The 27,634-nt window shown below is 40.1% G+C and overlaps 1 protein-coding gene across 4 annotated transcripts in view; it reads right to left on the bottom strand.

Moving 5' to 3' along the window:
- Positions 1-27,634, bottom strand: part of JARID2 (jumonji and AT-rich interaction domain containing 2) — a 225,704-nt gene that overhangs the window by 23,341 nt on the left and 174,729 nt on the right. For all 4 annotated transcript variants that reach the window (XM_071736384.1, XM_071736385.1, XM_071736386.1 and 1 more), the window contains 3 exons: positions 17,036-17,265; positions 8,300-9,317; positions 3,149-3,651 (listed from right to left, as the gene is read on the bottom strand). In XM_071736384.1, coding sequence (XP_071592485.1) covers positions 3,149-3,651; positions 8,300-9,317; positions 17,036-17,265 — 1,751 coding nt within the window. The remainder of the gene's footprint in view (positions 1-3,148; positions 3,652-8,299; positions 9,318-17,035; positions 17,266-27,634) is intronic.

Raw genomic sequence — 27,634 nt, 5'->3', positions numbered from 1 at the left:
CTGTTCCTGTGACAGTATGACAGAGGAATAAGAAACAAAATTTTCTACTTCCTCTATTGATTTTTCTCCATGTCCTCTGTGTTGGCCATGAAAGCCAACCTGGGACATCACCACTACTACCAAGCCTACAGAAGGTACAGAGAAGGATGCTGCAATGCTATGAATGTTAAAGACATGAAATCAACAATAAATATGAACAGAAAACACAACAGTCACAGGCAAGAAGGAGGGACTCCTGTTAAGTGGAGTCCAAAAATTCTGAGTCCTCAACTGAAGAGAACTCAGCATGGGATTTCTTGGTCAATTTCACTTGAGGACTGGCAAAACTTGCACTGGTGACTTCTGCATGCCTCTCTAACAGTTCTGCTAATAAGCCTTCAGCTTGTTCTGTATGGAAACAAATGCTGTTTTCAGTCAGCTCCAATACAGATTTTTAAAATATGTTCAGAGTTAAAAGTGGGGAAAGAAGAGGAGAGTGAAAATCTTGCAGCAGATCCTTCTTTGATTGCAGCAATTGACTTGACAAACTTAAAAATGACATTTTATTTATCATGTAGAGAAGCCAAACATTTAGGAATAAAGAAAGCAAGTGCAGCAGCCTGCAGCCCATACTCCTTACAGCTTGCAAAGGAGTGACACTGAAAATAATTTGGGAGCCCCGGCAGAAATTTGGCCACAAACAAGAGATTTACTGTAACCTTGACATGCAACATGGTAGTAAATGCTCCTGGAAGACTGGATGTCTCTTTCTAAAAACATGTCCCAGCTCATGCACATGCTGACTGCAGAAATTACTATGTGAAAACCTAAATCTGTCTGAGCCTCAAGTATAGACTTTATGGCCTAAACTGGACTAGAGGCATATAATTATCATGTTCTCCTCCAGCCCCCTACTTACTGACCTGGGCATTTTATCAAAGGGGTAGGGTAGGGTTATTTGCTTGTTTGTTTGTTTTGTGTGGTTTTAAATTCTAACCAGAAATAGCAGTGTGCTTTATAAAGGAACCATTAGAATCCCATCACCTGTGGATACTTTACACGAGGATACGCTTTGTTAAACAAATTCCAGATTTTCTCAGAAACTTGTTAACAAGTAATGAACGCTTTCCCCTCCACAGACACACACACAGAAGGCTACCATCATTCAAGAAAAACAGAGAATACAAGATTAAAAGGCTTGTTTCATAAAATGCAACAAAGCATCCTCTGCTTAAATCCACTAGCCAGCACCACCTCACCTCATTCTTATTAAAAAGCCTAGTGATGAACTATAGTTATTTTACAGGTCTTCTGGGTTACTCTGGTACATCATGACTGCAGCACAAGTTCTTATTTCTAGATCTTGAGGCTTCCTCTAAGTGACATAACCAGTCCTCATGCACCAGACCTTCTACAGGGCCCTCCCCAAGTGCTGTGAAAATGAGGCTACATCCATCCCTGCCCTCTGACTGACCAGGCATGCCACACCACAGGGCACTCCACAATAGGGATCTCTCCAGAAAACCACCACTGATTTCTCTTCCCCCGTTTTCTCCCCAGTCCATTGCCTGTGACAGCAGTCCCCAGCTTCTGCATTGTAGATGGGTGTGGAATGGGATTCAAAGAGGGAAGCCCCAGTGTATCTGGGAAGCTGACAGCACCACAGTGAACAACCCAAGGTGCTGCCTCAGCGGCTCCGTGTGCTGCAGCTGCTTTGGTGAGTGGGGAGAGCACCAGCCTGCAGCCTCTGAGATGATTGTCTCTAACAGCTTCTGTACTCAGAAAAAAAGTATTTCTACTGGGTATTGTTGGACTCATTCAGGTTCTCATGGTATCAAAGTTGAAAGTGCTATATAAGCTGCAGCAGCAGTTTGGGAGCCCTGAGCTTTGTGGGGCTCAGCAGACTGAGGTTATAATAACTGGTTATAGTAACTGTGCTTTGCTTGCTTTACTTTTTTTGCTTTCCAAATTTGATTAAGATGCTTCTCACAAATCCCAATCTTGCTTTCTGAGTTACCTTGTATCTTCCAGACTTTTTTAACTTTCCTGCACTGGAAAAAAAGATGGAGGCATTTCCCAACTAAGTTTGAGTTTGCTCATACAGCAGTCAGGGTAAGTTGAATTAAATTCTTCATTTAATGTCACTAAGCACTGGATATTAGGCACAGAAATGCCACTTCACTATTTAAAAACACTGCTGTCATTAGATACACTTCTCCCCAACAGCAGCATGGCAAAGAGAATGCTTTTCAAAGGTGGGATTGAGGCCAGAGTCTCTGACTAAAAGAATTTTTGGGCTGACAAATCATAATGGGCTGCAAAAGAAACCTGAAGCAAGCTGTTAAAGCTCAAGTTATGAACTCATGCAGTTTCTATACAGCTTAACAATAAGCTGTCTGGCTTTGGGCTATCTGGCTTCATTTCCTGGTGATGGAAGTGAGATTGGAAGGGGAAGAGCAGTGCATTTCTTTACTGGGCAAAGACACTCAACATTATATTCCTCTTGGAGCACAGCTAAACATTTCAACACAACTCAAAACTGCACTGTGAGTTACAGTGCCAAGTCCTGCTCCAGAGTAGGAGACTGCCAAATAAAATACAGTGAAAGAGTCAGCATTTCTTCATAAATAGATGTACTTGATAGGTGGAGGGCTAAGCACCCATGTGACTATTAGTGCAGAGCAAAATCTGGCACTGTGGATGAAAATACTGTTTACATTTCAGTTTGCCCTTTCTACATGTAGTAGTAAATCTAGCAATGTTAGTTTTGTTACGGTGAGCTACTTTGCTCAACAAGAGACTTGCAAGAAGCAGAAATGAGAAAGCAGGACATTACTCTAAATGTCACCAGAAAATGGAAATAAAACCTGTGTCTGCAAGGAGAACTGGGGAGAGCTATTAAGGGAACCTCCTACAAGGAGAGGAAGGGCAGCAGAGCTCAATGCATCTCGTTACAATAAAAACACCTTCTAGCTTTTCCAGACGTCCCATGAGAGCCAGGCAGATCAGCATAAAGCCACCAGACTGCCTGGCTGCACTGCACTGCTGCCTTGGGGTGGCACTGCAGCCCACTGGCTCCCCCCAGCCAGCTGGGTTTGCATGGGGATGCCACCCAGGTGACAGCATCATCAGTTCTGCAAAACACAATAGGCAGAGCCTGCCTTGTTACCTTGTATATACACTTGTGTAAGTCGCTAAGAACTCCTTCCTCCTCCTCCTCCTCGTCCTCCTTTGTGGTCTCCTTTTCCTGAGCAAAGAGCCGCCGCCTGCCCGTCTTCAGTGGGACGTCGACCTCTTTTAACTTGTTGCGGAAGCCGTTTTTGTGAACCACCCCGTTGATGAGTCCATTTTTGGGCTCAAACCGGGGCAAGGAATGGAACTTGTAGGCATTTTCCAAATGTCCCTCCAAAGGTCCTTTCCTCTTCTCTAAGATTTCCTTTTCCAGCAAGACCTCCTTCTCCAGTTTCTTGTGCTCCTCGGGGGAGAGGGAGTCATAGGAGAGCAAGTACTGGCAGTAGGCTTCTTGAAGCTTGGCCAGCCTGTCCTGTGCAGTTTTGGGGATGCGCAGCAGATCTGCCAGCTTGTTCCATTTCTTGAGGTCAGTTACTTGCTGCATCCCCCCCATCTCGTTGATCAGCTGGACGAAGCAGGCCAGGTCGAGCTCGCAGCCTCCTGGGGTCCACGTGTGCCAGGCAGCAGAGGAGAGGAAAGGGAAAGAGAGGTGCAGGTTAGGAAAGCTGCAAGTGGCTCAAATCAAGGACACTGCCAGGCTGGGCACACATGGGACATGTCACCCGTATGGCTCTGGTCACCTGAGTAGGATTGCTCCTATCTCCTCTGTCTCCTGCTAAAGACTGGCACATACACCACTGTTTTGCTGACCATGCTCATACAGCAGGTAGTATTTTGCTATTTGTAACAGCCTTCTCTATGGTTAAATTTACCCTCCTCCTCCAGGTTCATTCCCTTCTCTTCTCTTCTCAGAGCACCCCCAGATATCTCCTGACATGCATTTCCCTCAGTCATTCCCCAGAATCTGGGGGGACAAGAGTTGCCCAGCTCTTTAAAAGCCCACACATCCCCACCCCCCAGAAGTTCCACATCTGGTTTATACCAGGAAGAAGCAAAATAAGTGTCAAGGTGGGTACTGGCTGTCAAAAAGACAAGCAGCTATCCATTCTGGAGGTTAAACACCTTATGTCTACAAAACTCTGAATACTGTTAATATTTAAAAGGACCACAGTAACAGCACTAATTCACTATAGATAGAAAAAAAAAACAACTTTAAAAAAACCCGAAGTAAAAAAACCGAGAGAGGCAAGGTGTTGTCTGGGGCTGGTTCCTGCAACTGCATAAAAGAGTTCCAGACACATTATTCTTCCAGACATCCATATTTTATATTCCAATATGGTTTTGTATGTTTTAGGATGACTAGCACATTTCACACTCCAGTAAAAAAATAAAAATAGCAGATTACACAAACTGCAGCATAAAAAGCAGCCAAATGAACAAAGAACAATAAAAGAAACACCATAAGTATGATTCAAAGCACAGAAATAAATCATCAGTAGAAAGAGTGAAGAAACAGACCAAAGACCACCTTCAAGTCAACAGGGTACTGCTAAAGGAAAAAAAAAAAAGAATTAATACAAAACTTGTGTCAACATTGCTGCAGCCACATTGTCTCTCCTTTCCATTTTTCTTTCAGAAAAGTAAAAAAACTATTATGCCTCAGTTGTTTCAGAGTACTTTGAAATGCTGTTATACAACAAAGAAGTACAAGAAGCAGCATTATGGTAAATATTTAATGTTGGATGCACAGCTACAGGATCTTAAAGGACTTATCACCTTGCTCGATAGTGCAAGCACTATTGCTTTCAAACTAGACTGTGCTGCATCTTGGATGCTTCATAACTGATAAAAATTTTCCTTCTTCCCTCTGCTTTCCCCTCTTCCACCTCTTGTGCCAAACCAGCAAGGAGAGAGGGGCTCAGCAATGTAAACCTTTGTGAAACATTTTGGGATGGCAATAGTTGCAACCAAAGCAAAGCAGCACCAGAGGCTGCTTGCTAATGCTGTCCACACACTGCTTGGCAATGGTGTGAAAAGAGGAGAAAGGATTTTGGCTGCAGCCAAAACCTAGGGTAAGGCTTTGGGGAGCATATGACAAGGGTCACAGGGCTGTACATTTATCCAGTTGAGTAAATTTCTGTGGGGCTCAAAATGGTTAAGTTTTGCAGCTGAGCAAAGGTAAACATCATTGGGGAAAAAAATAGTTTGGAAGGCTTTCTTTCTTTCCTCTTTAATATTCCCCATAAAATAACTTTCAAGTTGGCCTCTATTACAGGCTGTTACTTTTTTGGTCTAGTGTTTTATTTGCACAGTACACAAATAAGTTGAAGGCAGAATTCACGATTGCATTCCATCTCAATATATTCAGCAACCTGCATAAAGTTGAGTAACATACCCCTGACTTAGAGAGTAAGTGTAGTCCAGGCTTAATGTTATACATATTTTCCAGCAGGACAAAAAGTGCTCACTCAACTTAAGGTCGTAGTTGCAATACTGGTTATGAGTATTTAAGGAAAGTTATTTTTTTCCCACACCATGGAATAATGAGCTCGAGTAGCACGTCAATGTGGAGCTCTTGGATTGAGTCCAGAGGAGGGCCATGAAGTTGATCAGAGGGCTGGAGCACCTCTCCTATATGAACAGACTGAGAGAGTTGGACTTGTCCAGCCTGGAGAAGAGAAAGCTCTGGGGAGACCTTATAGTGTCCTTCCAGCTCTTGAAGGGGGCCTACAGGAAAGCTGGGAAGGGACCTTTTCATAAGAGCATATTGTGACAAGGCAAGGGGTAAGGGCTTTAAATTGGAAGAGGGTAGATTTAGGTTAGACCTTAGGAAGAAATTCCTAAGTAGGTGAGACAGTTGAACAGGTTGCCCAGGGAAGTTGCCCAGGATACCCCCTCCATGGAAGTGTTCAAGCCCAGGGTGGATGGGGCTTTGAGAAGCCTGGTCTAGTGGGAGATGTCCCTGACCATAGCAGGGGGGGGTGGAACTAGGTGATCTTTAAGGTCCCTTTCAACCCAAAACCATTCTACAATCACTCTGCATGAGCCTAGGAATATCTGGCAGATCCTCTATAGGGCCAGCTACAGGTAAGGTTTGCAAAATGGTGTCAGTTATAATTCCTCTTCACAGTCAGCTTTTGGAAGCATTTAGATCTCAGGTTGATGTTTTCCAGGACTGAACAAAGCATGTTGCCTAAACTTTCCTGGAAAGGCTGAAGGAAGGGAAAAAACCCAAAATCAAGTAATAAACAAACAAACCAACCAGCCAATCAAAGCCATTCTAAACCCATTTATAAGCCCCTCTTGCAAAATGGCTTAAATAGGACACCTGACAGGTATGCAAAAATAACATCTGACTTTTTTTTTAACTGCCTTAACTTCATTAAGTTAGGAATATTTTTATATTGCCTAGTGACCAAGCTCATTAAAAAAAAAACAACTTAAATCTTCACGTAAGCATTTAATACCAAAAGCTGGCACTACACAAGTTGCTAGCAAAACTCCCACTTATTTCAATGGAAATGTGATTTGGCCCTGAAAAGGAGGGATATGGATGCATCTCTTCTTAAATACCTGTGCATTTATCACCACAGATTATTTTATATCTTCCCTGCTGGGACCAACAAATTTCTCATCTTTGTACACTGATAATATCCAATTTCTCTTCCTGATTTTTTTTTAAACAAAAGATAGGTAGGAAACTAACAGCAAAAAGGACACATAGGATGCAAATTTTATGAGACCACTGTTTGCTCCATTTATATGGCACCCAGCAGAATAGAATCTTTGCCTATTAATTAGGCTTTTAGATGCTTAAATAATACAAATAATTAACAGTAATGCTTTCTTAATGCCAAGTTAAGGTATTTCATTAAAAAGTTAACATTGTTCCAGAAGCGTTAATCGAGCTGTCTTGTACATTTGCTTCTCTCTCTTGCCAATGTAAATTTAATTCATTATTCTTCTCTATTAGCATACAGCCATTGCATACATTAGGCATACAAAATGTTCACTTATTGCTGCTTGAGTGATTTCAATTTTCAGATTTTCTTGAACATTTTTGCATGGCTATTGCAACAGAGTGCTAACCCTCATTTCTCCTTCCAATTCTATCATTTCGCTGCTGCACTCTGCACTGGCTGACCATAAACTCTGCAATCTCTTTGTGTGTTTTTATGCATTTTCACTCATTTACCATATGTGATATAAAATAAAGCTTGAAAACAGGAGGGGGAAAAATGTTGTGAACACTTTAAACAAAAAAAAGAGTCTCCTTTAATCCAACTCGCACTGCTATCTGCCTCTGATGGGATAATGTCTCAAAGGCAAAACTTTAGCCTCAAGTTGCGACACGCAGCTCCTGTGAGCTCTGACTCAAAATGCTTCAAAAACAAAAAGGAGGGCTAAAAAAAATTAAAAACACAAGTTTGTTACTATGCCATGGCTGCAAAGGCTTCTGAGATGGAGGTGGCTCATTCAGTAGTTCATTTGTATGCTGCTGTTGTCATGTTTTTACAAACTATTGTCACATTTTTGTCACGTGTCATATCTGACAGCAGACCATAAACCAAGAATTCTGTTAAATAAGTGATTCTCACTCAGGCATTAGCCCTGGCAGACACCTGCTGGGAGAAATAATGAAACCTCCATTTTGCAATCAACCACATTTTACTGCCTATTCTTGACACTTAATGGTTGTTAAATGTCAGCAGGTCACTGTAAATTTGTGATTTTGAGTGCCTGAGTACCCAAATAGAAGTCAGTTCCGAGATATTTTCTTTCCACCTTGGTTAAATGCTTTTAAAGGAAGGGGAAAAAAATATTTCTATTGAAGATTGGCAGCACTGCAAACTGTTTGGAAAACATCTTTGGAAAGGTCTGAAAAATATTCTGAGGTAACATTTAAAGCGAGGCTATCGATATCTGTAGTCGTATTATCAACAAGAATAAACAGCAGAGAAAGGATCTGAAATCTGTAGACCAAGACCTACGTGCATAGCTTTTTTTTTCCCTGGGTGAAATAAAAGACCTGGCAGGAGAAAAAAGTGGTGACACCAAGTCTCCCTGGAAAGCTCTCTGACAACCAACCTGCAGCAAGCCTGACCCATGGATAGAGATCCAGAGCCCCGCAGTGTTAATTGAACAGGGAGGGGGTTCAGTTAAGCATAAAGGCAAACAGAGCATAAATAAAGTTGTATACGGATACTGATAAGCAGCAGCAAAAGGCCAATGAAACCACAGCCCTTACCTATGAGTGGGAGTTCGTCCATGGTAATGCCCTGAGATTTGAGGTGCTTCTTGATACAGGCCAGTCGCTGCACGTTGGGTCCCCAGCGCCTGCCTAGCTTGTGTATGTGCTGAATCTGTGTCACAAACCGCATTTCATCATTTAGCTTGCACTCAGGTCTCCAGTCTGGAGGAGGAATCACCCTGCACATCCCATACTTCTCTACCTGAGCTCGGACTGACTCAATGTATATCAGTGGGTCATGAAATTCCTTGGTGGAGGGCCTAAGGATGGGAATCTCCCCCAGCATCCCCCACCCAGACTTACTACTGCCCTTTTCGTGCTTTCCCATTGAGTCTTGTGGCTTGTGCAAGGACTCCGCTTGAGAGGTAGAACGATTTTCACAGGAGGCATTTTCAGTTTTGCCATGTGCTTGTTTCCCTGGCGTACTCTTTCCAGCAGTGGCTCGTTTTGGCCTGTTTCTTTCCAAACTCTTCTCTGGCACTTCCTTTTTAAGGTGTCCATTCAGCAAAGGCTTTTCTACGGCTGCCTTTTTGCTGGCAGCTTCTGCCAAGTTGATGGCCCCTTTCATTCTCTTGGTGGGCGACTGTAGCTTGTCGACGTGATTTGTCTCTTCCAGCCTCCTCTTTGAATTGCGCAGCCCCTCCCTCAACTGTCTCCCCACCTCCTTAGTGCATGTCTTTTGGTTCAACTTGCCATTGACTTTTACACCATTAACAGCGGTATTGTTAGACTTGGATGCTCCAAGGGATAGCACCTGTTTGCGGGTTTTTGCATTGCTACTTTCTATTTTCCCTGAGATTGTGTGGTTGACAGGTGAACTGGGTTTGTGGTGATTTAGTTTGGTTTCCTTGACCAGTTCTTTCTTGGCTTTGGTGTATGTGACAGTTCCCTTTGTCACTGTTGCAGTGTACTTCACAGTTTTGGACGGTGAAGGTCTGACTTCTCTCATCTTTTTGGCACTGGCTGCATTTGCACTCGGAGATGACATTCGAGTGATCCCGTTGACTTTAGAAACCTGCAGTGCCAAGGGTGTTGCAAGAGAAGCAGAAGGAAAGAAACAGAAAACAGAGAAACAAATTAATGATGTTACTCATCAGCCAGGGTGTCCTACTCCCTGGACAACCATATCCTGCAGTCCTGAATTCTGTCCCCTTCACATAACCTCCATATAATAGTTTTCACCCAGGGAAGAGGAGGGACTGGGCATTTATAATAAACAATAAAACAGATTTTTTTAAAAAAATAAACAAACAAAAAAACCCAACAACCACAAAAACACCACCACCAGCAAAAAAAAAAAAAACAAAAAACCAAATAGAAAAAAAAAAACAAAAAATCCCCAGAAAACACTAACCCACACCAAAACAAAACAAAACACCACATCAAACCAACACGGCCCAAGAAATGCAATCTTGCTTTCAGAGGCTACAAAGTCTCTGGTATTAAGAAGGGGTTGCTTGCACTGCTCTCTATTCTTGTCTACGAGAAACTTTGTTATGGTATCACAAATCACAGGTAGTCTGATTTACAAATTACTACTTCCATTACCTACTTTTTTGGTCCTCATACACAACGGCTCTCCCACCCAACTTCACTTAAGTGCACACACAGTTTACTACTTCTTAGCAGATGAAATAGCCAGCATATACTATCTTGTGTAACTTAAATAGGAACGTTTTGCAAAAAAATACACTCCAAGATTCAAACCAACCTCATATCTATATTAGATACATGTAAAAAGAGATACTGAACACATTATGCACCCAACAGATCAGGACAGCCATGAAAGATCCAGCTTGTCAAACATATTAAATCTGAAGAGGCATCTTGTTGCTGTCATTAAATTGAAATAAAATTTTTTTAGAAGTTTGATATCTGGGCAGTTTTGCTGACACACATTTTATTATATCATATTAATCACTAACTAATGTGTCACCGAAACTTAGAATTGCTGGACTCTGCTGCTTTCTGTTAGACATTTAAACCCAGCTCTGAAACCAAAATTTATATTTTATCTGTAAGGCATGTTAAGCACCAAAAGCAACCCACAGTTTCAAAGGGAACTGTGTTGGCTCAGCACTGCCAAAGGTAAGCCCTGCTAATGAGAAAATCAAGTTCAAACCTCAAACAAATTTCTGCATTTAAACAAGTTTAAACATTGTTTTCTCACCTCTCTAAACTACTCTGAGTGCAAAAAAGCAGATCCAAAAATCAGGAACAGTGAAAGCATGCAGTACAATCACCGCCTCATCAGCACTCAGGTCAGAAACACCATTCCTGCAAAGTCATAAGACTTCTCTGTGGGATTTTGAAATCCTTGCCAAATTACTAAGCATGGTAGCTTCTCTCCAAAAAAATGCAAGAATTGTAGTAATTTATAAAATAGGGGTAAAATGTTATAAAAAAGAGACTGAAAATACCATGCTATGGTTTTGCAGTAAGTGGGTAGTGGAAGAGGAACTGGAACCTGGGGATTCTGCATACCCAGGCACATATGTGTATACATGTATTTGCTGTGTGCCTTTATTCCTTTGTGCTCCAGAAGCCAGAGCAGGAGTAACACCTCAGAGCAGGAGTTAATCAACCCCATCAACATTCCCATCCTTCCCGTGCTTCCAAGGTAGAAAGACTGAAAGAAAATCCAGTTAACCGATGACAGGAGTTTTTAACCTGAGCTTTTCATGTATCAGGTATCATCTGGAAAGCCAACACTTGCCAACAGAACACATTTACCCACTTCCCTTGACATTTAGGCAATGCTTTGCATTTGAAATCGTGGCCTGGGTTTGACTTTTGCAGTACTTTTTCATGCCACAGAGCAGAAACAAGTAGAGAGAGAGCTGCTGAGATAATGCCTCTTGCCTGCAGCAGTCAGAACAAGCACTGAACATCTCTGGCTTCATAAATAGCCAGGAACATCGATAGCAGATTTCATCCAAACTAATAGAGAAGAATTGATTGAGAACTGGAAGGGGAAGGTAATCTGGGTGACAGTGATCATGAAATGAGTTTTCAGTTCCAAGATTTTACAATAGTAGAGAAAGGACCAGACCTCGGCGGGGGGGGGGGGGGGGTGCGGGGTGGCGTGGGGGGAGAAAAAAAAATTTAAAAAGGCAAAAGGCAAACAAAAAAACCCAAACCAAACAAGCAAACAAAAGTAATTCCTATTCCGAGGAAGGGCACAAAGCACAGATCACACAAAGTTCAAAGGACACAAAGTTCTCTAATGACTGAAAAATAAAAAGGATCGTAGTAAAAAGTAGAAACATAATTATGTGACTAAGTGTGACTATACAGGAACAGCAAAAGCATGCATGGGTAAAATCAGAAAGGCCAAGGGACTTAGGAAACTTCAGTTTACCAGGACATAAAACAGAAAACAATTTATAAACACCTTAAAAATACAAAGACAACACAGAGCAACAGAGATCAACCACCACACAAGGAAGGAAAACAAACACAAGTTTGGCTAAAGTGTTTGTGCTTCTTTTGCATTTGCTTTCACCAAAAGTACCACCAACTGAATACTTACCAGACCTATAACACAACCAATTCCAGCAAAAGATCTAGGAAGGCAACTCCAGTAAGCAAGAATGTACCTAGATGACTTAGGACATGGCTCCTGGGAATAAGTTAAGGGCAGGTAGAGTCTACCTAACTTCAAACCCTAAAATCATTCTGGAACAAATCAACAAGCAGTTAATTTGTAAGCATGCAAACAATAATAAGGCAATATTTTAAAAAAAATAAATCCCCACCCACAGTTTTGCCAAAACTACACATCAAGTTAATTAAATTCTCTTCTGACAGACACCTGGCTGAGCAGGTAAAGAAGCACCTCTGCCTTTGTAGGGCTCCAGTTACTTTTCCCCATGATGTTCCATCAAACAAGCTCCTGAGACATGTCCTAGACATGATTACTCTAACGTGGCTCCACAGGAGTCTAAATAAAGTCAGTCTCAAAAGAAGTTATTGTTATCATAGTTCACTGCCATCCTGGGAGGGCATTTCAGGTGTCTTTCTGCAGGGACTTGCCTTGGCCTCGCTTCAATCAAGTGCTTCCTTCAGTAACTTGGATTATTATAAAATTTGCCAGTGACATTTACACCTGGAAGGGGCTATAAACACCCTGGAGACAACATCAAAATCAAAAGCAATCTTGAAAAACTTATTTCAGAACATTCCTACAATAAGTGGAAGTGCTATTTTTAGGAGGGACAAATTAAATACATGTAGGAGAGGAACAACATTTGGGGACCACAGTGAGCTGCAAAACCTGATGGTAGTACAAAAAGACCTATTAAGCAAGAAACAGGAGCACAGGCTTCCTTAAGCAGGGTCTTGACCCAACCTGAGGCCCACACTGGAAAAAATTTAGACAGTGGAGCAAGTTTAAAAGAGTACGAAGTGTTCAGATCTTTGGAAAAAATTATCTTTATGGAAAAGCCACAAGAGCTGGGCTTATTTAGTCTGAAAGAGATGCCTATGGTACAACTCTGTAATGATCTTCCAATGCATATGGAGCTCCTCTGAAAAGAGACCGTAAACGCTCTTTCTATGCTCATTAGGAAAAGTGGGAGGAAAAAACCCCAGAACCCTTTAACTGTCTACAACAATGATCTGAGGCAATACTAGGAAAATATGCCCATTAGTAAAGGAAAATGCTGTCAGTCGATGTTGTGGAGTCTCCTCTAGGAGAGGTTTTCAAGAAGGTTCGTTTCAAGGAGGTCCAGGCTGTACCTCTGTGTTGTCAGGTACAGTCAAGACAACACTTCAGATTGAGCAGTCAGGCTGTATGGAGGCACCTTGTCACTCCAGACTTCTTACGATTTTTTCAGAAGAAGTTGTGACCAGAAGTCTGAACACCTATCAGGGCCACTCCTTCAGAAAAAAGTGGTGAAACAGGGCCTAAGAACAAAACACAGCCATTGAAAATTGTTCATGGAGAAAGGCAAGATCCTCACAGCTCCTCCTCTTCAAAGGAAAACGTATCATCACTACTATCAGCTTTAGGACAGAATTAAAACTGCCAAGATATAAAACTCTGGAAAGCTGAATTAATTAAGAAAGCAGCAACTTATCACAACTGGTTTGAGTTGTAGAATACCTCCAGACAACAAAAGCTTAGATCTCTCAGGGCCAGATCTTGAACTAAAGAGGTACATAAGCTTTGGCTATCTAACCTCCAATCCTAGATTACAAGCACACTATTTTGATTTTTTATTCAAACTTAAGAGAAGTTTTCAATGTTCATCACTCCAGTGATGAACATAGACTGAAGTAAAGACCACTTGGCTTTGGGAATAAGAAATTCACTTGCTTCTTTATGGTTGCTAACCAAAGAGACATTACAAGAAAGAAACACTGCTGGAAACTTCCTCAGGATCATCACCTTTCTAGAGCAGACCCAACACAATGGTTTTCAAATGCTTCTCCCTCTTCCATCCCCAAATGCCCACAGGTATCTTGAATGTTTTCAGAGAGGATAGCATAATGTTTGAGATACAGCAATACTTTATAGACCAGAACAGACCATGTTTCAAAGGCTGCAACCATTCCAGTTGCAACAGTTTTCAGTCTTTCTGCTGGAGACAAGTGGGACAAACAAAGTGGTCATAAGCCCACCATCAAAGCAACAGGTGGGTTCAGGATTCCACATTGAAAAAGGTCAAAGTCTGGCTGGTCAGTCATCACCTACATGTTCCTGGTTTGTACTTGTCCCTGAGGACCCATCAGATGATTGGAACCAAAAGAAACAAGAAACTGTGGTAGGCATTTTCTTACCTTTCTACTGTTGATATGTCTCCCCCCAAACCAAACATACACACTCAGCGTCAGCCTAAAAAATTGGCCACACTGCCAGGTACGCAGGTTCATCAAATGGGGGTCTATGCCACAGCTCCATCCCGAGGCAGTGCTTACACTGAGCACATAAGAAAGAAGTCAATTTAATTCAAATAGTAATAAAGTGATTGACATTAGTCTCACATGACCCAAGGTCTTGAGCTAAAGGTGAAACTAAGGATATAAATCACCTTATCTTTGCTTTTCAGCTATCTTCTCAGTTTTGCTGACATTCACTTGTCTTCGGGACACTTTTTTCACTTTACTGAACACTTGCCTTGAAGTAAAAGATGGTACAATAAATTTTAAATTTTGTTGTCTTTTAAATAGTAAATGGGACCAGCACACAGTCTTGCAGCAATTCTTTTGTTGGATTTGAACTGGTCTACATACACACCTCTGCACAGCAGGTAGGATCTATCCTCCAGACACACAAGACACATACACACACAAAATAAAGCCAACAAACAACTCGTTAAGACAACAGCCACAGTAATACCAGCAACAGTAGCAACACCAGCAACAGTTTAGGTCCCAAGCATTAATTCAAGTTATGCAACTAATCTCAAATTCATTCACAAAAATAATTGTGTTGATATGAGTCTCAGAGCTAAATTACCATATTAGGCCAAGAGAGGGCCTCATTGAACTACATTTTCTTCGCCCACAGCCACTTTGAAGTAGGGGATTTGGGAAGAGGAAAGGAAAGAGAAGGAAAAAGGAAGGGAAGGGAAAATATAAAATCTCTGGTAATTTCTACTGTTCTGCCTTTGTTTTCTGTAAAACTGAACAAAACAAACACATAAATAAGCCACGGAAATGCAAATGAACAAGGAGCAAAAAATATACTGGAGGGAGGATAAACACATGGCTGGCACTCTGGGAAAACGACTCTCCTTTTGGAAAATACTTGAAGACAAAATAAGAAAAATTCCCTGCCTCAGAAAAAGGGCAGGAAATTCAGCAACCTTATACTTGTAAGTATAAGGTTTTGCATGAAGCAAAGTCCTTCTGTGAGGAAAAATACATAATCTACCTTTAATCAGTGACAGGCACATTTTCATTAAACTTGGTAAGAAAGTGCTAATGGTACTGTGAGTACAGAAGAAAAATTAAATGCCTAGCCTTCTTTGTAAAAAAACAACAATCCTCAAAACCAATATTCCAACTTACAGCCCCCTTATTTTCTGAAGGATCACACTCTGTGAAGTATCTGAGGCGTGACTGTTGATTATATTTCACTGCTTTAGAATTTCTCTCCATTTTGCATAGCACAATTGAAAACATCTAATACTCTAAAAAGCAAATCCCAATTGTATCATCAACATAATTCAAAAGCCACCTGTCTTTTCCCTTCTCCAAATTACCTTCACCAGTGACAACAGTTGACTTTCACAAGAATTTTAACCACTTTTACTTTAGTGACACAACTTTAAAGCACTGCACACTAGCGCTCTAGTGATAATAAAGTAATAAATATAGTAAAAGAATAGTAAAAATAATAAAGTAAGAGGTCCATCATCCAAGTTTTGGCAGATTTGTTCAACATGAAGAGCTCATGGCAGAGCATGTCACATCAAGGACCATAGGATGGTGGTAGTCACAAAAAAAAGGCCTGAAAGGACGCAAAAGGCAGGCATTCTACATGAGCAAAAATTGCAAAGAGGGAATAAAGAATGCAGGTCTTACAGAAGTATAGAAAAATATACCGTAGACAGCCTTCAGTATCTCAAGTTTTATTTAGAAGGCAACAGAAATCCAGTGGAGGCATTTCAAGAGAAGCTAAACATCACTGAAGCACTGGGCTTGAAAGAGACCTTTGGCAAGAGCACTTTTTGTCATTTTTAATTTCCAAGTATGTGACTGAGAGGTACCATTTAAGGCCTTGATGGCCCCACAAGGTGGCAATTCCAGCTCTACTGAAGTCCAGGTTAGCCTACTTAGAAGAAAAACCATTAGGTGCTAGTAAATACAGATGCCCTCAATTAGCCTTTTGAGAATTATTCACTGAAAAAACAAATTAAGGTGTAAGTGTAGGAAGCTTTCTGTACTGCATTGCCCTAGCACAGGCACCCTGCTAACCCAGCCCCAGCCTGAATAAGGACACTGACCAGGGATCTTGAAAGTCTTTTATAAAAAATTATTTAACAGTTACTATTTTAGGAGCTTTTTAATCCAACTATCGAAAATAGATGGAGACACATCCTGCCCAAATGCCAGTCACAAGCACCAAAAGACTGGTTTGCTAAACTTCCCAGTATACCAAAATACAAGTCAGGCTGAGACAAACCTATTGCTGAGTTTCTTGCTAGTTTTCAACCAGGTTAGATGAAACTCTGAATTCTCTCCATCTGGTACATGCACTGTGAAGTGGGCAATATCCTGGAGCACCTTCTTGATTTATCAGGGAAAACATTTTTCCCAGATGCCACGGTCTGTGTTGCCCTGGTGCAACACAAGACACCTGAGAGCAACATCAGCTTCTCTATAGTGCCAGTGAGCCTCTAACACAACCCAAGCAATCCAGCCACACACAAAAGGAGTTCATTTTTCCATGTGCTGCCAGCCTTGGTACTGTTAGCAGAGGGGTCAACAAGAGTGCCAGTCAGAAAGGTTTAATAAACTGCAATGTGAACTTTTTCATATGTATATACCGGATAATAGAAAGACAGGTTTGTAAAGCATGCTTTACCATACTGACATGCCATGTATGAACCACTTTTCTTATTTCCTTTTTTCTCTCTTTCACTGAAAATTCAATCCCTGCTGTTTGCAGAGCATGCTTTTAAGAATCTCCATGTTTGCTCTATGCCCGGCAAGTGAAAAACAGAGCTAGCACCTTAAAAGTCTGCATTTCCCATGTGTCCACAGTAAAATGCAATTCATTACCTGTTTCCTTAAGTCCTGAGCCGATCTATGAAGAGTGTGGTGGTTGTTAGCAGTGAGCCCTTTCGTAGAGGAGCCAGTGTTTGTAGCAGGATGGTGATTAGCAGCAGCCTGGTCTTTTCGGCTCTCAGCCTTATTTTCGCTGTTCCTCTCCTTCCCTGGTGTGGCCTCTTTGCTTTTGTGTTTCTGAGCAGGTTCTTTCTCCTTCGATGATTTGCTGGACCCATTGAAAACTGAGAAGAGAGAAACATCAGACTATTAAAAAAAAAAAAAAAAGAAAATGGACAAGACCAAAATCTTCATTCAAAACAACCCAATTTTCCTTGCTGTCAGTGTTGGCTATTTAGTGAATGTCTTCTTACACCTAAAGCAAAATCAATACAGACACTGAAGCACTATTTTGCATATTATTAGCAGATCTACTAAAGTATTTCCTTTGCTTGTTAACACACATTATCTTCAATATCCAAATCAAAACATACAAGATATATTACCTAAATTGAGGCTTACCGGTTTATTTTATGTATTGTGGTTTTAATTAACTTTCTGTTGCTGCAACAATTCTAAACGTAACCTAACCAGAAATAAGATTTATTTTTACATTAAAAAAAGAGAAATATATTCAACAAAAAAGCATGTTTTGTTTTCACCAATATCTAAACTGCCAAACCAAACTGACAGAAATTTGCCTCTAGCAAACAAACTGCAAATAAAAAAAAGGAACACAATAAAACTGTTCTAGAACATATCATATAAAGTAATGCTGGGACCTATGCTGAGTGCTCTAACCTTCTGCTGAAGCAAAGTTATAAGAAAGAACAGAACAGAAACCATATCTTCTGGACAATAAATAGCATGCAAATGTATCCAAGTCTATTTCAGAGAGTTTTGTTCCTGTCCCTCTGATGAATGTTTTAAGAATAGTCACTGCTGTTTTGTTGTCAGGAAACATGAAAAGCTGAGGTTAAATAATTTATATTTCTGTTTCCTTGTTAATAAAAAATGCAGTGAATTTATGGTACTACTGTCCCCTCTTCAGTGATGAACTTGTCAATAGTCCACAACACCTGTGATACAACACCGACAATGGCAAGTGCCATCCTGCCTTTTCTACTCACCTGCTCATGTGTTTTTACCCCTGCCTTTTTTGACATGGTTTAGGAAAATATTAACAGCACATGTATCTAAAAATCATATAATTTACACACAGTATTTTTATATATAGAAATATTAACTAAATTAAGTTACTGTTTTCTTCTTAAATGAAAGCTGCATTTTTGTCACTAACATGTATTTATGATACACACATTTTTATGTGAAGCTTAGCTGTCTCTACAGATTTACCCTAGTTTTACTGTAGTAGCAGCAGTAATAATAGTAATAATAAACAAACAACAATCCTGCTGGACAAAAGAGGGTCATTAAGCTGCATTTGAGTAGACACCTACCTCCAAACCTTCCCAACCATCTATCTACCATCCCACCACACCTCTGAAAGCCAAAACTCCAGCAAGCTCTTAATGAATTTGCTATTCAGGTCACTCATCATATTCAGTCAGTCACAAGTGTTGAAGGAGATTATGTAAAAAATGAAAAATTCCGATTGCTCTTCCTCCTGTCTTCCTTTCCTCTTGCATAAATTGAGTAAGAAGGAGAGAAGAGCTGTCAGCAGCAAAGTCACTGCAAATTCCCCTGTGGCTTTGTCACTACTGAGCTCAGGAGCAACTGGCGCTGCCCCAGCCAGCCGAGGATTTCTCTGTGATTTTGGTTGAAGTCGTGTAACCTGCACGTCTCATTCCCAGTGATGGAACTGATAATAATTGCCAATCCCTCTCGGGGAGTTCATGACAATACATTTATCCTCCTTTGTAAGGAGTTCTCACATCAGATGGAAGGTGCTACAGATGCACGAACCACGACTATTTATTTTTAATAAGACATAGCAGAAACAACTGATGGCAGCTTTGTTAATATGGATTTCATCACTGCGAGTGATATTTTCCTTTGGAAGGAACAAATCGTATATACTGATACACTCATACAGAGACATTAAGTCAGAGAGATTAGTTTTCTGTATTCAGTTTTCACTTTTTAAACCGAAAATTGCTAAAACAGAAAACACAGTCAAGAAGCCAAATTGTGCATTTTTATGGTTTCCTGAAAAAAAAAAAAACCCAGCAAACACAAGACAAGATATATTTTATATGCAACAGCTCATTAATTTTAAGTGTCGTGGGAACCCTGCCAGTTTTACCCTCCGAGTAATTATCTTTTGTCTTAATTTGGAAGATTCTTGAAAAGGGAAAGAGAGAAACGGGAGAGAAAAAATGTTCAGTCTCACAGGAAAAGCTTAAAAAGCTTAAAGCCTGAAAACACAATGAAAAGGGAGCGACACAGATGCAAACCTAGTCCTAGTCAAGCTGTCCCTTGTTGAACAGTAGATGGTATCACTTTCTGTTAATTCAGTGTTTGTTTCTTCCAGCATCTAGACTACTGTTTATACCCAGACAGATAGGTATAAAAACCTTTCTGCAACAGTTAAGTTCTGCAAAATTCACAAAGGTACTATGTAAACAAGTATCAAAACAGTAACTTGAATAATTACAAAAACACTATCACAAGTCAAGCATTTAAGCAGGGAAAAATAATCTCCTGGACTATAATTTTAATCCCATCTGAGTAAAAATGGAGAAGTAAACTATTTAGACAATAAGTAAGTTATTTAGCATAATACAAGATTAAACTCTGGCCCTAATAACTACCAAGACAATTCCGTGAGAAGATGAAATTGCCAGGAAAAAATAAAAAGTATCCCCAAGAAATCTTATTGTTGAAGAATAACTGATAATAAGAGAGAAACACTTAGTAGTCAAAGAAAAGAAATCAATAAAAATCCCAAAACTCCGCGTTAAATATTACTGAGACCAATTGATGATTTAGCAATAAAATAATTATTAATTCTGTTGCCTCTTCTTATGCAACAGATTTCATTCTCCTTCATGTCTGCTAGCTCTTCAATACTTAGGAGGCATTCAGAAAAGGTGTACTTTATGCTTTCCTAAGCCCAAATACAGCATTTTGTCCCAGCTACAGTCTCAATCCCAGACCATCCTAGACATAACTCTGACATAACACTTAATATCCAGTTCTGCTCTCAGTTCTTCCACATTAAAGTAGTAAGTTTCATCCTTGAAGCAATAATGTCATTAAAAAGCAGAAAGGCAAAAAAAAAAACCCAGCCTGCAAGTGGTGAAATTCACGAGTTATGAGTTCATAAACCAGAAATCTTCTAGTCTTCAATTATGATTATTTTATGCTACTTTAATCAGCTCGATATTTCCTTTAGTTAAAGGCAAGAGCACTGCTAACAAATAATTAAAAGTGCAAGTAAATTATTAGTGTTCAGACACTTCAAACAGAATAAATGGATATCCTTTTCTCCATTATCTACCTGAATACTCATTCTTAAAATGCTGCATCTTCCAAAGCAATTATTATTATTATTAAGCTGAAACAATAGGAATCCCAGAGGGAAATTCTTGTGGGTCTTCTGGGTAGAAGTAATGATCAAACGCAAAGAAACTGAATCACTACATCCAAAACTCACAAGCACTGGGGGTTTTTAAACCACTGATATAATTTATGGCAGCAGAGCAAAACCTTATGGCAGGCATGATCCCCACAGACGCACCACAGTGCTCTCTGCATCAGGGGAACTGGACCCCAGGCACCAATATTCACCCATGATCCCACACAGGGACTTTGAGGTATCTCATTTGAAACCATGATAAAGAATCCCTACACAAACCAATGCAAACTGTGTAAATCGTGTGTGTACTCGGAGCAGCTACAATAATGGCTAAAAACATATTTTGATCAAGTAAAGCCACAGATGTGCTCAATTACTACAGATTAACTAAGCGTTTACTACAGGAATTGACACTGTGGTGGGCAATAAACATTTATTGTGTTTTCAGCAATTTTCTGAAGTATTCCTACAAATTAATTTGCACGCAAACGTTTTATAGGATACATGCAGCCAGCCATCCAGATGCCAATTTATAATACGTACAATAGGCAGGCTTTCTCTGCTTAAGCAGCAGAATTGCTGGACTGGGTTCAGCCAGCTGCTGACTCCATGGGTAAAGCTTTCTCTCCCAAGCCATCCTGGAGATTATTCCTGCACCAGGTCTGCTTAGTACTTGAGATACCAGGGGAGTCTGTTGCAGGCACATTGGAGTACTGATGTATGAACACTTTTGCTTTATGCCAGTGTTTGGAAAACGAAGGCACAGGCCATACCTGTACACATATGCCTTGTGCTGCAGAGCTCGTGCAGCATAAAGCAAGTGATTTTGCATTCATAAAAGTATCCAAAATGAAGAGGGAAGATACGAGTGAAAGGGAGAAGTTTTGTTTTTAGGAGGAAAAAGGAACCTTGCCAACGTTGGGAACCCAAGCCAGCTATTCCAACGCAAAGCTCGTGTTATTGCATAGATCATGTTTGGGAAGAGATGTAATATTAATCAACTTTCTGGCATTGAATATCCGTTACTTTACAAAAACATTCTTGTTCACATTAACTCAGTTTTAAGTCATTGTGAAAACATTTATGTGGCTCTCAAACTGCCCTAAAGGACCCAGGTAATAATTCTTTTCCTCTCCCAGAGGAACTAAAACAATAATCTACTTCCATAAAACAGAGTATTTCAATACTGCCGATTGTTTTCCTTAAGTGTTGGCTACGTTCAGACTTCTATAAATCATTTCTAGAGACAGAAGTTGTCTTATGGAGCCCTCAAACACAACCTGCCTACTCAGGGTCAGTGGCAAAGGCATACTTCAGGAGAAAAAGACACCACAACTTCATATGAAAAATGTGTGGTACTGCTGTTTCTTCACTTCTAACACAAGACTGCAATTTGTTGGTGGCCAACTCAGCAACAAAATTTCCATGGCTGCATGCTAACAGAAGTCAAACAGGAGAACTGGCAGACAACACTGAATTTATTTTTGACACTATCAGCAACACAGATTACAACCCTATGAGCACAGGAATATACTGGGCCACGGAAAAGAGCATTATTGGTATCAGACACCATGCCAGCGTTTGCAAAATTCAATACCAAATGCCTCATCTCAGCACAAATTCATTACTCTCACCTACCCATTATGACACAAACATCCAAAGGGTCACTCACTAAGCAGCAAGTCTGTACAAGAAGTGTCTATCTGTTAGCACGAGTCTCTCACCAGGATAACAATTCTAATTTTTTTGAGCAACTTCCAGCTCCCCTATTCTTCTCCACAGGTCATACATTTAGCTACTGAAAATCAGCAAATGCCCAAATGTGTTGTGCCTGATTTGCATATTTAAATATGTAAATTACAGCAAAAGGGGTAATTTTCATGTTACATATTTTTGCAGAAAAATTAAATGTGCAAAAATGTTTATTGCAACAATTACTGGTTCCATGGTCTTCCAACAAAAGGCTGTAAATCATCAAAATAATTGCCTAGCCATTAACTATTGTAGCATTCTGCCTGAAATGTTGTCATTCTGCAGTTTAGCTGGATGCAAAAAGTACTTTTCTTCTAGATATTCACCTCTACGAGATTAATTTCACTAGAAAAAGATGCATGAGCCTAAGACTCTTACATGCACACACCCACAAATGTCAAACTATATAAAAAATTGCAATCACAAATCAGAATGTTCTTACAATACACTCCAACAATAACGTATGTAGATGATAGGCCATTTAAGCCCAAGGTATACATACACTGCATTGAACTTACTCCTGAAATGAGAAAAAAAAAAACTGTCTACGATCTTTGTTGCTACACATGTAAGGAAATTACTCTGCTAAATTATCCATTGCAAATTGAGAAGCGAAGGCACCTCTACTTCTGGTGAGCGAGGAAGACAGCACTGAAGAGGAGTATAGCATTTCTAGTGATGCCTGCTTACTACACACTACTGCTACTGCCAGATCTGTTTTGAAACTTGAGCTCTAAGAAAAAGGCGTTTATACAATTTTCTCCCCTGCTCATTTCAGGCAACAGGCACGCAGAGCAGTTTTTATCTGACCGTGTTAACAGAACGCAGCTCAGTCCAGTAACCATTTCTGATCCAGAAGTTTTTTGACACAATGAAGCTGGTTTGCTCCAGCTAAGGAAACAAGACGCCCCCCTTCATGAAAAACTCTGGTCATAAATAATGATGGCTAACTCTGTGCTCCTAAATGTAAATTATAACTTAATTGTCCATCTCAGGCATCCAAAGACAAACGTAACGTTCCTGGGCATGCTGGCCCAGATGTGCACTTCTCTCCACATTTGAAGTGCTGTGCTGGTGTGAGCAATGCCTAATTTTGCAATCACCCTTTTTGAGGAAATTAGCCAACCATCATTAGAGGAATTGCAGCCTGCTGTGTGTTGTCTATGCAACTGTATCTGTGTACACTGCTCCTTCTGAGTCCTCTTCCCACAGGCTCTTTTAAGTAGAGTAATCTCCTTTTGGTCTTGTGATGGGACTGATAACCCAGCAACGCCCTAACTGCATCTTCCAGCTCCCCATCCCAGCCTAACAAAACATTTGGCACCTGCAAACGTTTTCTTCAGAAGCCTGCAGAGAAAAACCTTCCATTGTGCCACAGACTGAAATCAAAGTAGGATTTATTTAGTTGTGAGGAATTCAAAGAACTAATTTTGAAGAAACAGACACCTAAACCTACCTTCTTATCTACAACTTGGAATTTCCTCTGAGCAGCAGGGAGATGTAATTTAGTCTTGGTACCTCCCTGTCCCCCAGGGAAGAAGAGTACAGCTCACTCGTGGAAAACCTGCTTTCCCTGCACGTCAGCCTGCAGCAGCTGATGACTCTCCCTCCCTTTGCATAAGGTTTGTATAAGGTTTATTTTCTAATAGATCAATGTCTCTCCATCTCTTCCTCCATGCTGGCCAGATGCCCTGTCATTCAGACTGAGGCCGAGAAGTTTCTCCCCACACCTGGCAGCTACACTGAAGAAAAACCACGTTGTTTAAGCCAACGTTCCTGCCTGCTTCTTCCATGGAATTCCTTGTGTTCAAAGCCACGTAATAGTCTCAGATGGACTGATGGTCATTTGAGATGCGTACAAAATGCAAGCTGGAAATAACACATATTGATCTAAGCAGCATGCAGGCATCCCATGGCTGGGTGTTCTGAATCTAAATGCCAAAAATTCCTGGGTTCCTACAACCCCCAAAAAAAAAAAAAAAAAAAAAAAAAAAAAAAAGCCAGTAACAGGTCTTCTGCAATTACAACACAGTTGTCCAAGCCACTGCCATCTCTGCTGCAATATTCCACACCCCATCATCCCTGATTTTCCATATGTTAATTTTGAAATTCATCACAAACACACTTAAGATCTTCTAAGTTAAAAGGAAGCTTTGTGCTTTAAAAAGATGAAATCCTGACTGAAACAGCAAGAGCGATTTCTCTATCCCAACTAAATGTTTGTATCATTTCTTAGCTGAAAAAATTTTCTTTTGAAGTCAGTAGCTACATGGAGACCAAATGATTCAGTTGATTAGTTTCTGACCCATCATCATTTTAACCCCACTATAAATCCTAACTCAATTAAAATCATTGTGATTAGAACCATGAGTTTCCACAATAAGTTTTAGAAAGCTTCTCAAATCTCCCCCTCCTCAAAAGACATACATAATTAAAAGCACAAACCTCAGCCAATTTTATTGCTGAATTTTCCAAGAAAGTTATTAATGGTATTTTATGGTAGAGGTTAAGACTAGATGACCTCCTGGGGTCTCCTCTGACCTGAATAATCTATGACATGTACTTTGAGATCATACCATAATGAATAAACAAGCAACAACCATTCACACATTTTACTCTATGTTATAAGAGAACAGTTCTCTTAGAAACAAAAACTGAAAGTCTTTAGACAGTATATCCTTTCAGTGAGAATTGTTCACTGTAAATTTAAGCATGTTTAAAAAAAAGACAGTTATGGAAAGAGTTCACACAGAATATCCCACATGACCAGAACTAATAGTAATTTCTAACCAAGGCACAAAGCACCAATGACATCCAAGCCTTTATCTATGGCTAACATATCTTAACATACGTCAGACCTGGTCTAATCAGCTGAAATTTGGCAACGACATGAAACCAATTTTAAAGAGCACGACTCTGCCATTTTCCCTTGTGGCAACCACAGCAATATCTCAGAAACGGTTTAACCACAAGACTATTGCTGCCTGCACTAAGATATTGCACAAAGGAAAGACTTGCACGTTCACTACACATCCCTGTTCCACACTCCCATGATTGTGGGGGATAAACACTTCTGCCAAACATTTTACTTTGCTTTTTAACTGCTGGATATGTGAATTGCCATGAAAGAAGGATGAAAAGGCACAGGTAATAATCTGATGCTTTAATTATATTTATGTAAGCACTAGTGTTGGAAAGTGACAAGTCAGTTGAGCTACTTACTTAATTTCATGCAGCAAGCTATGCCACATTACACGTGCTTCATATTCAAACTTCAGCATTTTTGATTGAGTCAGATGTCCAAAAGGTGGCTCAACATTTTGAGAAAACTTGGTTTGCCACCCTAACAATGCCCCATATTGGCATCAGAAGAGGATATTGACAAATGACTTCACTCAGCAAAGTTGTTTGGTCCCCCATTCAGTAAAAAGCAATCATCTGATACTGTCTAATGACATGCATCAAGCTCTGAACCTTTGTTGTTGTATGTCATAGCAAATGCTTTGCATTTTCAGGTTTAAAGTGCTTGACTACACATTGTATATTAAAAACAAAAGACTTCCAATTCATTAAAAATAGTCTCTCACGCTAGATTAAGTTCATTTGCTGCTCCCGTCCCTCGTCTGACTTTGTGTGTGGTCTCATTTAAAACAGACACAGATGAACTAGAACCAACCTTATTCACAAGAAACAAAAATACTATTGGCTGTCAACCAAAATAATAGACACTGGAAAATGGCAATACTCCTGGGTAAAGAAATTTTAATTTAAAGAAGAAAAAAAAAAGGAAAAAAGAAAAACAGAAATTACAATGACGAAGAAGCAGCAGCTGCTTTCTCTGGGAATTCCTGTTTCATCACTTTTGTCAAAACATCTCACATTATCTCATATTTTATAAAGGTCTTTTGCAGATCTATTAAAGCAGCAGCTTCATTTATGCTCACTCTGAACTATATTGATAAAGATTATGAAGCCATTAGATGGCTCATTAAATTTGCCTTTACTTACCCCCAATTAAGATTTCAGGTGTCTCTGGTTTTGAGCTAATTTCGAAGTGGCTGCCATCTGGGACATTCTCAAGGAACATGATCGCTCCTTTTGTAATGATGTATTACATTAAAAACTCGAAGGCAGCAGTTCTGTTACATGCAATCTCATTTTCCATATGCAGAGTTTTGTGCCTCCTATTTTGGGAAGTTTATTTAGAAACCAATCCAAAGTGCTAAGTTTGATCCATAGCTTTTACAGTATTAAAGCTCCTGCTCACAGCTGACAGTTTGCCTATGCTATTAGGCATAACATCCTTTTGCACCTCTCCACAAATGGTTCACAGAGAGCTTGAGTGTGCAATAAAACCCAGCTTCAGATACAGTAATTAAAAATAATTTTAGTAACAAAAGTTGTCTTTTACAGAAAAGTCCCTTTTGAAAATAAGATATGGGGACCAGCACAGCTAAGTAACTGGTATATACCAATCTCTTCCTTAGAGCAAAGAGTAGCATGAAAGAACAAAAAAATCTGGCACACATCACAGCTCTTTCTCTGAGGTGTGCTGTAGAGAAACTTGTCTCTTAATTCTTCCTACTAAGAGCAGGAGAGCAGAATGTGCAGCCACCAGAAGGAAAGATTTCGATGGTTAACTACTACTGAGGAAGGGAAAGGAGAGCACAGGCTCCCTTTTGAGATTATCTCAGGCAGATAGGGCACAGAGCTGTTAGGATACAAGAGCTCTTGCTGGAGGGAGAACCACATCACACAGGACTTTAGCAGTAGAGCACTACAACAGGCTCAGAAATTTTCCACCATGGCTTTTAAGTCTTCCATTTTACACTGGGTGATGTTGCAGCATGCACAGGTTCACTTACCAAGATTTATAAGGCACAAAGATGTTCTGATAAAAATACTGTGTGATGAATGCACCTCTTGTTGATTTGCAAAGAAATAACTGACTTGAAAAAGCTGCTCCTGTAAAATCTTTCAATCAACAACAAGACTGCAGAATCTTAAGCTACTGCAATCGTGGTATCAATATTGCATGTGAGAAATCAAGTGGTGCCCATCATGCATTTTGATAACACTTAGGAATGCTTATATTTAACTTTGATAAAATAAAGCAATTCTAGATCAAACAGCACTCTAAAAAAGCCAGAAAACCAGTGATTGTGTCTAGACATAAATGCGTGCGCATGTAACACCTGTGTGTGTACAATTCCAGTTCTGCCACAGAGTTCAGATTCTCAGGAGAAAGAGATTAAAGTACAAAATGCTAACACTACATCTCTGTCCATTTTCTCATTATGTCTCTATCTTTTTTCAGTCCA

This window comes from Heliangelus exortis, chromosome 2 (assembly GCF_036169615.1).
Source record: "Heliangelus exortis chromosome 2, bHelExo1.hap1, whole genome shotgun sequence".
Classification (NCBI taxonomy): Eukaryota; Metazoa; Chordata; class Aves; order Apodiformes; family Trochilidae; genus Heliangelus; species Heliangelus exortis.
The sequence above is the reverse complement of the archived record's forward strand: the minus strand, read 5'-3'. Positions and strand labels throughout refer to the sequence as shown.